This window comes from Mytilus californianus, unplaced genomic scaffold, assembly GCF_021869535.1.
Source record: "Mytilus californianus isolate M0D057914Y unplaced genomic scaffold, xbMytCali1.0.p SCAF_3, whole genome shotgun sequence".
In the NCBI taxonomy this organism is placed as follows: Eukaryota; Metazoa; Mollusca; class Bivalvia; order Mytilida; family Mytilidae; genus Mytilus; species Mytilus californianus.
Window position 1 is genome coordinate 35,502,041 of NW_026262679.1, and position 12,998 is coordinate 35,515,038.

At 34.7% G+C, this 12,998-nt stretch overlaps 2 protein-coding genes across 4 annotated transcripts in view; one reads left to right on the top strand and one right to left on the bottom strand.

Moving 5' to 3' along the window:
• LOC127734449 (uncharacterized) overlaps positions 1–2,779 on the bottom strand; it is a 35,432-nt gene extending 32,653 nt beyond the window's left edge. For 2 of the 3 annotated variants that reach the window (XM_052244318.1, XM_052244316.1), the window contains exons 1-3: positions 2,725–2,779; positions 1,789–1,853; positions 253–329 (exon numbers count right to left, since the gene is read on the bottom strand). In XM_052244318.1, the coding sequence (XP_052100278.1) occupies positions 253–329; positions 1,789–1,809 (98 nt within the window). In that variant the 5' untranslated portion in view covers positions 1,810–1,853; positions 2,725–2,779. Of the gene's footprint in view, positions 1–252; positions 330–1,788; positions 1,854–2,367; positions 2,555–2,724 lie in introns of those variants that run through there. The other variant, XM_052244317.1, reaches the window with a different exon arrangement.
• A 732-nt stretch (positions 2,780–3,511) lies between these two features.
• LOC127733468 (ice-structuring protein 4-like) lies at positions 3,512–3,940 on the top strand. Its single transcript, XM_052242823.1, has one exon. The coding sequence runs from the start codon at positions 3,512–3,514 to the stop codon at positions 3,938–3,940; it is 429 nt and encodes a 142-aa protein (XP_052098783.1).
• The last annotated feature ends 9,058 nt before the right edge of the window (positions 3,941–12,998 follow it).

Here is a 12,998-nt window from a genome sequence, read left to right on the forward strand (position 1 = left end):
AAAATATTTACATTATAATTATAAACATTAAACATTTTGAAATGTGTTGTTGGTTATACGACTCTGAATGGTTTATACGAATATTTGTTAAACTTCAATAAGACCTCCTTAAACAACATAAAAACAGAAGACATTTTTTTTTAATTTTCCATAGAATAGCTTTTTGATATTATAAATATGAACTTTTCTTGGATAATTTAAATTTTTGATTCCATGCGCTTTATCTCGCGTATTTATGAATAATAAACGAACCTGTTGGTGTAGATTTTATCCAATATTTTCAGTTGTGTCTGTTTCAAATCATGTATTGCTTGATTCATTGTTGAAAGCTACAATTTTATAAAACAAATAATAAAATCATGTTACCAAATATATATAAAGTGAGTCCATTGCATATATAACAATTGTTTCCAGAAAAATCATAACATGTAGCATGATCTGTTTTTTTAAGTGGAAATTTCTGAATGATTGCTTATTTTTTAAGTGAAACATAATTAATTTTACGGTGACCCTTTTCAATTTTCTTCTTCTGAATGAACGTACGTGAGAAATCAACCCAGCAACAAAATAAACCTTAAAACATATACATGTGATCTTTCATTGGGGATACATGTTCATATCTTGCATCAAACAAAAGATACAGAATATATACCGATGGACAATTAAAAATCCAAAGGCGAAGAAAACCCAACAATACCTTGACAATAAACGAAAGACAACAAGAAGATAAACAACAGTCTTCAAAACAGTAACCTAAAAAAGCGAGGGGATAAGGCATGTTGTCCATGGAATTACAAGAAACTTCCAACGATCCAACATCAACACCACATCTACAGTTGCAGCTGTTGAAATCACAAACCGCTCTCTAAGATTGACTGGTCACTTTTCTTAAAGTCCAGTTGCAAATATTTCATTTATATTTAGGACGTCAACTTTTTCTTGTTGTATGTGGTAATATAAAATTAAACAAGAATGTGTCCATAGTACACGGATGCCCCACTCGCACTATAATTTTCTATGTTCAGTGGGCCGTGAATTGTCAAAACTCTAATTTGGCATTAAAATTAGAAAGATTATATCATAGGGAACATGTGTACTAAGTTTCAAGTTGATTGGACATCAACTTCATCAAAAACTACCTCGACCAAAAACTTTAACCTGAAGCGGGACAGACGGACGAACGGATGGACAAACGGACGGACAGACGAACGGATGAACGAACGGTCGCACAGACCGAAAAACATAATGCTCCTAGGTGGGGCATAAAAAAAACGATTAGGTCAATAATTTGAATTGATTTCTGGAAAATATGTTAAAATAAAAGAAGAATGTGTCTGAGGACACGAATGCCTCCAATAAGCTTGCTTATAATACATAAAAATACTTTTTGAGAGCATTTGATGTCACTGCTAGTTTTTAAAGAATTCTAGTGTTCTAGTCCTAGGTATTTTTATGCTGTTTGTTATTTTCATTTTCACTGTTTTGTTTTTATTTCTTATGTAATTAGTTTTCTGATATTTAAAGTTCTATTGTGACCAGTGAATTTCTCAGTTCTTGAATAATGCTTTGCTTCTTTTACTTTAATCTCTTTGTTAGCATTACTTGTTTATTTGTAGTAAGTGAAGATCATACTTTTTGTCCTCCAAGAAAAAATTAGCATTTCCCAAGTTACAAAGGGGCAAAACTCTAGAACGGTAAGTAACACTGCCTCAATTCTAACTTTGTCTGCGAGTTTTGGTTCATAGTATTGTGTATGAGTTTCATGAAATTTGGATGAGGAAAACTTACCTTTGCGTGGATATCCATCATTTGAACACAATTGTGCTATTGTGAATCATTGTAGTATCCGGGGCCTTAAAAATTGAAAAAAATACATATACAATGTAAAAACCAGGTAAGATTAAATTAAGATCTTTTTATATAACTTTTATGTATTTCAATACGTTCTCTTTAAAATTAAATTAAGAAAATTCTGTTAATTAATGTATAGCTTAGCTCTTAGCAAAATGATATGTATAGTTTTCCATCAATAAGAAGAAGATGCACCACAATTGTGTGTACACCATGATAACATTGAATGCAATTTGATATCGTGCATTTACCATGCTTTACCATAAAATAAGGTCAAATTGCTGAAAGACACCCTCCTAAATTATTGAAATCTATCGCATTAATAATAAAACCATGTTGTAAATAAGATACACCCAAACGGGCTAACGCCTTTATCTCGCCACGATATAGCCTTTGTGTGCTGATACGGCGTAAAGCAATCACCAATCAATAATACATACAGTTTTTAAATAATAACATAAAACTTATTTTAAAATATATTCCCTATATAATTACTAAAAAGAAAGCAGTACATACCTTGCACTCGAAACTTGCATTTTTTATGACACAGTGTGTTTAATATGGGAAAGTGTTAATTTCCACAATAGAATGGGGAAATTAAAACTTCATTATTAATACGTTGTATTTATATACCAAAGAAAGCATGTTATTTTCATTTTCGTACAAAATGAGGAATGACGTATACAATCACCATGTAATGACATCATCTCACCGAACCGAAAGCAAAACCTTTCATTTATTGACTATTTACACATGTGTTACAATAACAATTCTGATTAGTTTAACAAATGAGTAAAAATAGCAATGTCTGATACGTTGTGATTTTAAATCAATAAATCACGAAAAATTTAGTAAATACTTGTGTATACTTACATTCCTTGTGTGTTCTTTAAATAGGAAATGATACCTGTTGATTTTCCAATGGCTATTTTTAACTTATCTAAATTTTTGCGTACAGTATTACCCGTTACTGTATTTTTTAAGCTTTAATAAGCGATGTTAACAAAATGTATAATAGCATGAACAGTGCTATTAAGCTCATAATATTTGCCAAACAAAAATATTGAAAACACTTTTTTTATAATTGCTGGGACAGTTGGAACCAATCTTGGTAGTAGTCTAGATTGAACATTTATATCCCCGCAAATACGCGTGGCGTTGTGGCTGATCCATTTTTGGGCAGAACCCGCCCCCTTTACCCTTTAAGGTATTTCCCCCTCCCCTCTCCGGATAAGGTTATAACCGGAAATGACGTCACTGGAAGGATTCGATGCTGGAATCGTTTATCGAAATACCATTTAAGGAAAACTAAAAATTGAAAAAAAAAAATAAAATAAAAAAAAGATAAATAAAATAAAAAATTCTCAATAATTGCTCGGACTTTGTGATCGACACATACGCCCGGGAAATGTCTCTGCCGATACTTCAATCGGTAGGGGTTTTGAACGAAGATATCGCGGACATCGTATATGAAAAACCAATTTACCTCAAAGTAACCAGAAACCAATTGTACCAATCGAATTATCCTTGAGGGATGATAATCTCAAGATATGTCGACCAAAGCATGACCACCTGTTTTGCTTAATGCATTTTCGCAAGAAACCTATAAGAGGAGATTGTATACACATGCAGAAAAGGTGAAGATGTTTCAGTGCAACCTATGTCGAAACGTTTATGCTTGGCCAATGAAAAACAAACATGCGCAGCAACAACAACAACAGCAGCAGCCTCAAAAGCAGCAGCAGTAGCCTCAACAGCAGCAGCAGCAGCAGCCTCAACAGCAGCAGCAGCATCAACAACAGCATCAGCAACAATATCATCAGCAGCATCAGCAGCAGCCTCAACAGCAGCATCAGCAACAATATCAGCAGCAGCAGCAGCCTCAACAACAGCAGCAGCCACAGCAGCAGCAGCAACAACCACAACAGCAGCCTCAACAGCAGCAGCAGCAGCATCCACAGTAGCAGCAACCACAGCAGTAGCAACCACAGCAGTAGAAACCACAGCAGCAGCAACCGCAGCAGCAGCAGCAGATCCTTCCCATGAAAGAGGAACAAGAATTTTCTCAGCACCGAGATTTTGTTTTTAATCACCCATTTACCATGACTGTATCTGGACCAACCTCGTGCGGAAAGACTTATTTTATGAAAAACATGCTACAACGAGTAAGGAGGATGTGCCGTCCGTGCCCAGAACGAACGAGAGATGGCAGCTCTACGGAGAAATACAGAAAACAGTGCGTCTGCGAGTGGAATTTTTCCGCGGAATCCCGGTCGATTTAGAAACTGACGACTTTTTCGATCCCAAGAAGAGGAATATGATTATTTTGGATGATCTGATGTCCACATCGGCTAAAGATTCAAGAATATACGATCTATTTCCGGAAGGCAGTCATCACAGAAATTTGTCAGTAGTGGTTTTAAACCAAAACTTGTACTTTGGAAAGGACCCAACCCAGAGACGAAACTGTCATTAACTTGTGCTCTTTAACAATCCCATTGATCGACAACCAGTCATGACCCTATGACGACAGATGTATCCGTCTAGGTCGGACTTCTTTTTTTGGAAATTCGAAAAGGCGATGAGCAGACCCTACGGATTCCTTCTGGTTGATCTGAAACCCGGAACGACAGAATTGTCAAGACTGCGAACTGATGTATTGCAGACGAGCAATTAGGTCGACACCTCTGAAGAAATGGAGGGCAACGATAGTTCAGAATCGTCAAGACTAGGAACTGATTTTTTGCAGACGGGCAAAGGAGTCGACACTTCTGAAGAAATGGAGGGCCACGATAGTTCCGACACTGAAAGTACAACGTCAGATATAATGGATGACAGAGAGGATCTAACAGCTTGTCGAGATTGCGGACTGGTCTTTGCACACTATCATGGTTGAGAGGACCATAATTGTCGAAAGAAATCGATTCGCTTACAAATGTCTGGCTAGGCACTAGAGGGAATTTTGGCGGAACGTCGGCCAGCGTTTGCTGTGCAGACGACTTACCAGCCTATGTGAGTGACAGACCTAAAACCTACGTAGTCAACACGGACAACTGTAACCAGGAAGGAACTCATTCGGTGGCCTTTTATTTTCCTATATCGGGACCGCTCGAGTTTTTTTACTCCCTGGGAGGAGCACCAGAGACATACCAGCAACATTTTAGAAATATTCTCATCGTTAACGGACCCAAGTACCGTTTTTCTCGATGTCAAATTCAACCCGACTTTTCGGAAACATGTGGACTATACTGCGCCTATTACGTGAAAATGAGATGTCAGAGTATCAAGATGGAAGATGTAGTGAATGTCTTTTCATCGGTCGACCTGGATGCAAACTCATTGCGTTATTTTCATTCTGATATTTTGGTACACAATTAGTCAGATGTGATGTAGTATTGATCTTAATAAAACATTTTCTCATATCGTCCTTTTTTTATCTATTCCATGTGTATGTGTGCAAACAACATAAAAGCCACCGTATTAGATTCAGACTCATATTCTCATAGATCAGGTGAAAATATGTCGGGTGTTCCAGCTACTGGGGGTTTACCAATCAACATTAAGATAAGAGAATGAATTAACAAAGAGACATGTAAAATACTGTTCATGGCCTTTGTTTTTTTTTTTCTGTCAAACAATTGATTTCTGGTTACTTTGAGGTAAATTGGTTTTTCATATACGATGTCCGCGATATCTTCGTTCAAAACCCCTGCCGATTGAAGTATCGGCAGAGACATTTCCCGGGCGTATGTGTCGTACACAAAGTCCGAGCAAAAGGAGACCCGTCTCGTTGGTGTCGGAAACTTCGTAACGAACGATAACTCTAGCAGTGCACATTCCCATTCTCCGTCCAATGTGTAGCTTTTGTGAAGTTGAACCCTAAATGCGCCAACGTTGTTACTTTCAAAAAGCGAAAGAGAATCCTCGCTCGATACGTAAAGGTAAAATTCGTCCATCGTTTAGTTACAAGTTTTGCTTCGGGCACTCTTATAGACGTTGAATAAGGTGATCAGTTTTATGCAGTGATATTTTTCGATCTTTATTTTATTGAGAATTTTTTATTTTATTTTTTTTTTTTTTTTTATTTATTTTTTTTTTTTTTTTTTCAATTTTTATTTTTTTTCATTTTTTTTTTTCATTTTTGAATATTTCAATTTTTGTGAATTTTTGACTTTTTTTTTTTGAATTTTTGAATTTTTTGAATTTTTGAAAATGTAGAAATTTTTTAGAATTTTAAAATTTTTAAAATTTTTGAATATTTGAATTTGAATTTTTTTTAATTGAATTTTCCAAATAGGGAGACATACTCTTGTTCAATGAACGTACCCACAATGCCGACACGTCCTGAAGTGAATCATTTGACGTCAGGTAGACACGGCACGACCAAATAGGGTGATCAGGCCACGTTTTCCTTAAATGGTATCTCGCTAAATGATTCCAGCAACGAATCCTTCCAGTGACGTCATTTCCGGTTATAACCTTATCGGGAGGGAGGAGGGGGAAATACATAAAAGGGTAAAAGGGGGTGGGTCTGCCCAAAAATGGATCAGCCACAACGCCACGCGTATTTGCGGGGATATAAATGTTCAATCTATACTACTCTTGGTCATTTCGGGTATTTAGTTTTAAAAAATGTGAATGTGATCCTGCCTGTAAACATGGCATATATTGCTTAAATATAACATAGAGATAACATGTCTCTTATCATTATAAGTCGTTGTAACTCCCATTGACAATTCCTGGCTTCGGGCTTGCAATGTCTACCATTTCGTTTTTTTATTTTCTGTCTATTATCTTGAAAGTATTATGAATAAAAGATAACTATGCAAAGCAAAAAAGATCAGCAAGACAAGATCTAAAAATGAGTCGTAAGTTCGAAATATTTAGTCGACTCCTTATACGAGTGTTTACCCTAAAATGAGGATTTGAACCATTTGTTTTGTATTTTGCTATATATCTTACAAAATGTAGAAGATTAATTTGTAAATAGCAAAAAAAAAATGAATTATCAGGACAATTTCTACAGGCTTGTTAATATGAAAAAATGAATTATCAGGACAAGATCTACAGGCTTGTTAATATGACTGCAATCGTCAGTTGCCTCCTTACTGGAATTGTTGTCTTTGAATTTCGATGTTTACCCATTTAGCGTATTGAGCAAAAAATCATAGTAGCAAGAAAGAAACTGTAAACAGATAACAATCGTAAAGGGTCCATGGAGACATGATATATGTCTAGCCTGCGATTGCTGCTGTCAGTGTAAAAGTGTTATATTGATTGACAACAATTAAGTCCATTTTTCAGTAAAATATAGAAGAACTTTGAAGAAGCGTATATATATAAGTTTCAAAACATTTCATGAAGGTTTAACAAAGTTATTGATGTCTAAAAATGTGATTGTTAACTGCAAAAAAAACAGTCCACTTTAGTAAAATAGGGAAAAATAAAAAAATATCAAAAACTTTGACTCGGACATTATTTCTTAATCATAAAAAACAACTTGCTCCAAAGTTTCATTCAATTCTATGAAGATTTGGCAACTTTATTGTTTGTCTTTGAAATTTCACCCTAGACTGCTGGTGGTTAACTTCTAAAAAATAACAAAGTCCAATTATCAGTTAAATACGGAAATTGAAAAATAATATTTTAAAATTTTTTCGCTAGATACTGTCTTTTGATCATTAAAAAAGCTTCTATCAAGTTTCATTAAAATCCAAGAAATTTTGATCAAGTCATTCGATTCTTAAAACAACAATGTGTCCATAGTACACGGATGCCCCACTCGCACTATCATTTTCTATGTTCAGTGAACCGTGAATCTGGTGTCAAACTTTAATTTGGCATTGAAATTAGAAAGATCATATCATAGGGAACATGTGTACTAAGCTTCAAGTTGATTGGACTTCAACTTCATCAAAAACTACCTTGACTAAAATCTTTAACCTGAAACGACCAAAAATTTTAACCTGAATCGGGACAGACAGAAGGAAGAACGGACGCACAGACCGAAAAACATAATGCAAAAAATGTAGTCGTTAATATATTCTAGTGTACAATGTTGCAGAGTGGCTTTCTGATTTCCTAAAATAGAACATAATTCAATGGTCCTTTTAGTCGTATAACTCTTTACATGACTCGGTAATTTGTGCATCCAACTATCGTGTGTTGGCTTTGGGCGTTCCTGATGCGGATGGGTCCAGAGGTACGATTCAGATGCATGGGGATTTTATAATGTTGTTTTTATTTTGATAACCCTTGTATTTATATTTCACTTAATTTGTACTTTATTGGGAAAGTGTATATGAAATTTTTACTATACTGTATGTACTATCAACTACCAAAACTATTTTTGTTGGTGTTTTTGTCAGATTTATTTGTATGTTTGTTTGAATTTTTAAGTCATTTGTGTTTGTATGTCTGTGATGTATGTTTACACAGTTTTGGCTGCTGAATCCCAAATATTGAAAAAGTATATATGAAATTATTTGTTTACCATACTATATGTACTATCATACTACTAAAACTTTTTTTTTTTTGTGGTGTTTTTGTCAGATTTATTGATTATTTATTGGAATTTTTTTAAATCAGTTGTCACGTTTACCAATTATGTCTATTTGGGTAACTCGCCCGATTTTGTCAATAACGAAGTATAAACAACTGTCCTACAAGTGGGAGGTTTTGGCTAGCTATAAAACCTGGTTTAACCCATCATATCTTCAGAAAATGCCAGTACCAAGTCAGGAATATGGCAGTTATTTTTCATTCGAGTGTTTGAATTTGTCAGGTTTTATGGACTCCCCCCCTTTTTTGAATTTACCTTGGATTTCAGTATTTTTGTTAATTCTTTTTGTGTGTATACATGCCATATGAACTTCTGTTTTCTTGAACAGCTAATTATAAATCTATCAGCAACGCAATTTTCATTTTCAAAGTTACAAATGAATATCCGTAGGAGGAGAACAGTTGATGTAACAATATTAAAGCACATTTTACAGGTACGTACATCTCTAAATTAAAATATGACTTGTTTCTTGTTATTTAAAAGATACTATCAACTGGGTGAAGGTTCGTCGAGTTTTATCTTTACTAACTTAGTTATGGAGTGATAAAATAAACATTGCAAGCAAACAATATTATTAAAGTATCTTCTTGACAATTGTTTGCGAAATGATACCATATTGAAATTAATTTCTTTCGTGAATGTCTAGTCTATTATTCAATTTTGGATTCCCCTTTGAACACAATTGTTTTAGTAACTTTAAAATGTAATCCGTCAGTTTTAAAACCTCAAATACAAAATTTTCTAGTTTTGAAATAAGTCTTAATGCACTCATGCTGATATTTCATCAATTGATGAGAACGGTAAATATTCATTTTCATGCATTTCTTTATATACCCTAGGCATAAATGGCTTTAGCCATATTTTGTACAATTATTTATTTTTATTTTTTTGGGGGAGGGGGGAGGGGGAATGTCGAGGCTCTTCCAGTGTGCAATATATTTGTCAGTTCACATGTTTTGATTTGACCGAGACTGATGAGTCATCTTCAGACGAAATGCGCGTCCGACATACTGAATTATCAAAATGTTCCCTAAAAAAATTTTCTGCAGACTATATGTTTGCGTAGATCTTAATTTGCCGTTCAAAAACGTCGAAAACGATTGCAAGACCTACAGACAGTTAGAAGGCGCCATTATCCGGGATTAACCTACATGTGTCATTTCAAGTCCTTTAGGACTATAACATGATAAAAAGGGATCAAGAATGCAATTTAAATGAAACATTGCGAAATTAAGGCGACAGCAATTTACTGATGTTCAAATCTCGTAAATCGAGACAAACCAAGGTACATGTTATAAACAAAAATTTAGTGAATCGCATGAACTCCAAAAGGATCGAGACCGGGTGCTCCGACAGGATAAGTGTCTCCTGCTATGCGTGCATCACCCACCATGCCAATTGACACTCAGTCAAAATGTTATAATCGGAAATATGACACATTCGGTTTAATTATAGATCTTAACATCTAAGACCGCGAAAACATGTCGATCGTGAGTTGAGACATCGACTCATCGTTTCAGTCAAATAATTCGTGATTGTGACCGTAAAAATTATGTTGTGTCGATTTCAGTCGTTCTTCCTCATAACTCTAACGCAGCATTTTTTTTGTGTGTAAGGGACACATCACTGTTAATAAAGTCTGTATAATGTGAACATGCACGACCGTAACGTTATAACTGAGATATGTAAACGCCATACGATGGAAAAGAGAGTATATTACTGCTGAAAAAAGAAAGTTGACAATTGGAAAGTTAAAATCATCACGTTTGTCATGATTCTAGTTTGAAATCGTTCATCTGTGTCAATATCGAGGAAAAGATCAAAATACGAAGCAGACATTCTTCTATCGGTAGTATTCTTAATCTCAAGTTCACTAGGATATATGAGATCTAGCAGTCATTGAAATGTGGAATATGGAGTGACGGAACATCATCAATATATCTGAAGGGAAAACAGTAACACAATTAACATATTATCACAGGGAACGAATAGTTAATGACTGATTGCTGACCTACTACACACTGAAGAACTGGTGATTTAAATCAGATGTCAACCCTCGGTAATTTTTCCTCCTTCAGGCTTATCAATTTCTTGCACTGTCAAAAAGAAATTAAGTAAATGATTCCAAAAGTTCTTGGGCTTAAAACATTTCTTTGGTCCGAACAATTTTCTATATACGAGTTATCACCCCTAACATGGATTTGTTGTGATGTCGTTTTGTTCGTAACCAAACTGGGTTGTTTTAAAAAGTTTGGTTTATCCTGCAATTATCCAACTATTGTACAAATAACAGGTACACATATTTTTTTTTTTATTTGTTCTTGTACAAAATAAGTCACCTGTTACTCCGCGTCCATATTGAGCAAGGTGTAATTTGAATATTTCTTTTTTTGCGTACAGTTCATTTTGAGGTCTCCTTAGCATTTAAACTATGTCGATTTCTTTGAAAAGTCTGAGACAACTATTTGGATTTAACCTATTAAACCTTAAAGTGTCGGGTGTACAGAACAGGATGAAAACAAGAGGCTCTTAAGAGCCTGAATCGCTCACCTGTATTTCAGAGGAGAAGATTTTTAGCAAACTTGATGAACAAATTGTGTAAAATTGTCTTTAAAGGGCAATAACTCCTTAAGGGGTCAATTGACAATTTTGGTCATATTAACTTTTTTGTAGATCTTACTTTGCTGAACATTATTGTTGCTTACAGTTTACATATATCTATAGTACTATTCAAAAAAATAACAAAAACTGCAAAATTTTGTTAAAACTACCAATTCGGTGGCAGCAACCCAACAATGGGTTGTTCTATTAGTCTGATAATTTCAGGGCCTAAAGATCTTGACCAATTAAACAATTTTACCTCATGTCACATTTACTCTAAAAGATTTATTTTTGAGATATAAGCCAAAAACTGCATTTGACCCTTATGTTCTATTTTTAGCCATGGCGGCCATGTTTGTCAATGGATTCAAACTTCGGATACAATTTATAAACAAGATACCCTAAGGAACATTTAGTTAAAGTTTAAAGGTAATTGGCCCATTAGTTTCAGAGGAGAAGATTTTTAGCAAACTTGATGAACAAATTGTGTAAAATTGTCTTTAAAGGGCAATAACTCCTTAAGGGGTCAATTGACAATTTTGGTCATATTAACTTTTTTGTAGATCTTACTTTGCTGAACATTATTGCTGCTTACAGTTTACATATATCTATAGTACTATTCAAAATAATAACAAAAAACTGCAAAATTTTGTTAAAACTACCAATTCGGTGGCAGCAACCCAACAATGGGTTATTCTATTCGTCTGATAATTTCAGGGCCTATAGATCTTGACCAATTTAACAATTTTACCTCATGTCACATTTACTCTAAAAGATTTAGTTTTTGAGATATAAGCCAAAAACTGCATTTGACCCTTATGTTCTATTTTTAGCCATGGCGGCCATGTTTGTCAATGGATTCAAACTTCGGATACAATTTATAAACAAGATACCCTAAGGAACATTTAGTTAAAGTTTGAAGGTAATTGGCCCAGTAGTTTCAGAGGAGAAGATTTTTAAATGTTAGCAAACTTGATGAACAAATTGTGTAAAATTGTCTTTAAAGGGTAATAACTCCTTAAGTGGTCAATTGACAATTTTGGTCATACTAACTTTTTTGTAGATCTTACTTTGCTGAACATTATTGCTGCTTACAGTTTATGTATATCTATAATAATATTCAAAATAATAACAAAATACTGCAAACTTTTGTTAAAACTACCAATTCGGTGGCAGCAACCCACCAATGGGTTGTTCGATTCGTCTGATAATTTCAGGGCCGATAGATCTTCACCAATTAAACAATTTTACCCCATGTCACATTTGCTCTAAAAGATTTAGTTTTTGAGATATAAGCCAAAAACTGCATTTGACCCTTATGTTCTATTTTTAGCAATGGCGGCCATGTTTGTTGATGGATACAAACTTCGGATGCAATTTATAAACAAGATACCCTAAGGAACATTTAGTTAAAGTTTGAAGGTAATTGGCCCAGTAGTTTCAGAGGAGAAAATTTTTGAAATAGTGTACGACGACAGACGACGACGACGACAGACGACGACAGACGACGACGACAGACGACGGACGATGACGGACGCCAAGTGATGGCATAAGCTCACATGGGGCCCTTCGGGCCCCGGTGAGCTAACAATTTAGTTGTATTCATTGTCGGAAGTATGAAATCTATTTGTACTCACTACGAAATAGGTGAAAAGCTCGGCGAGTCTCGCTTTACGTCCAGGTACTCAAGCTCGTACAAATAAATTTCATATTTTCGGACAATGTACATATATTGTATATATATCTTCAGAAAGCAATCCATTGAAATCTTAAAGGAGTTATCTCCCTTCACAATTTTACAAAACGTTATTTTGGTTTAATTGTAAATCGTAAGCCAAAAATAAACATAGAGTCCTTTAAATAAGGTTAAATTTTCCTTTGTAAGTTAACATCTTAATTTAAAACCATGGGGCCTTTGCAAAATGATCGGAGACATATGACGTTGCACAAAAAATAGTGCATATAAAACACACTATAGCTCAAT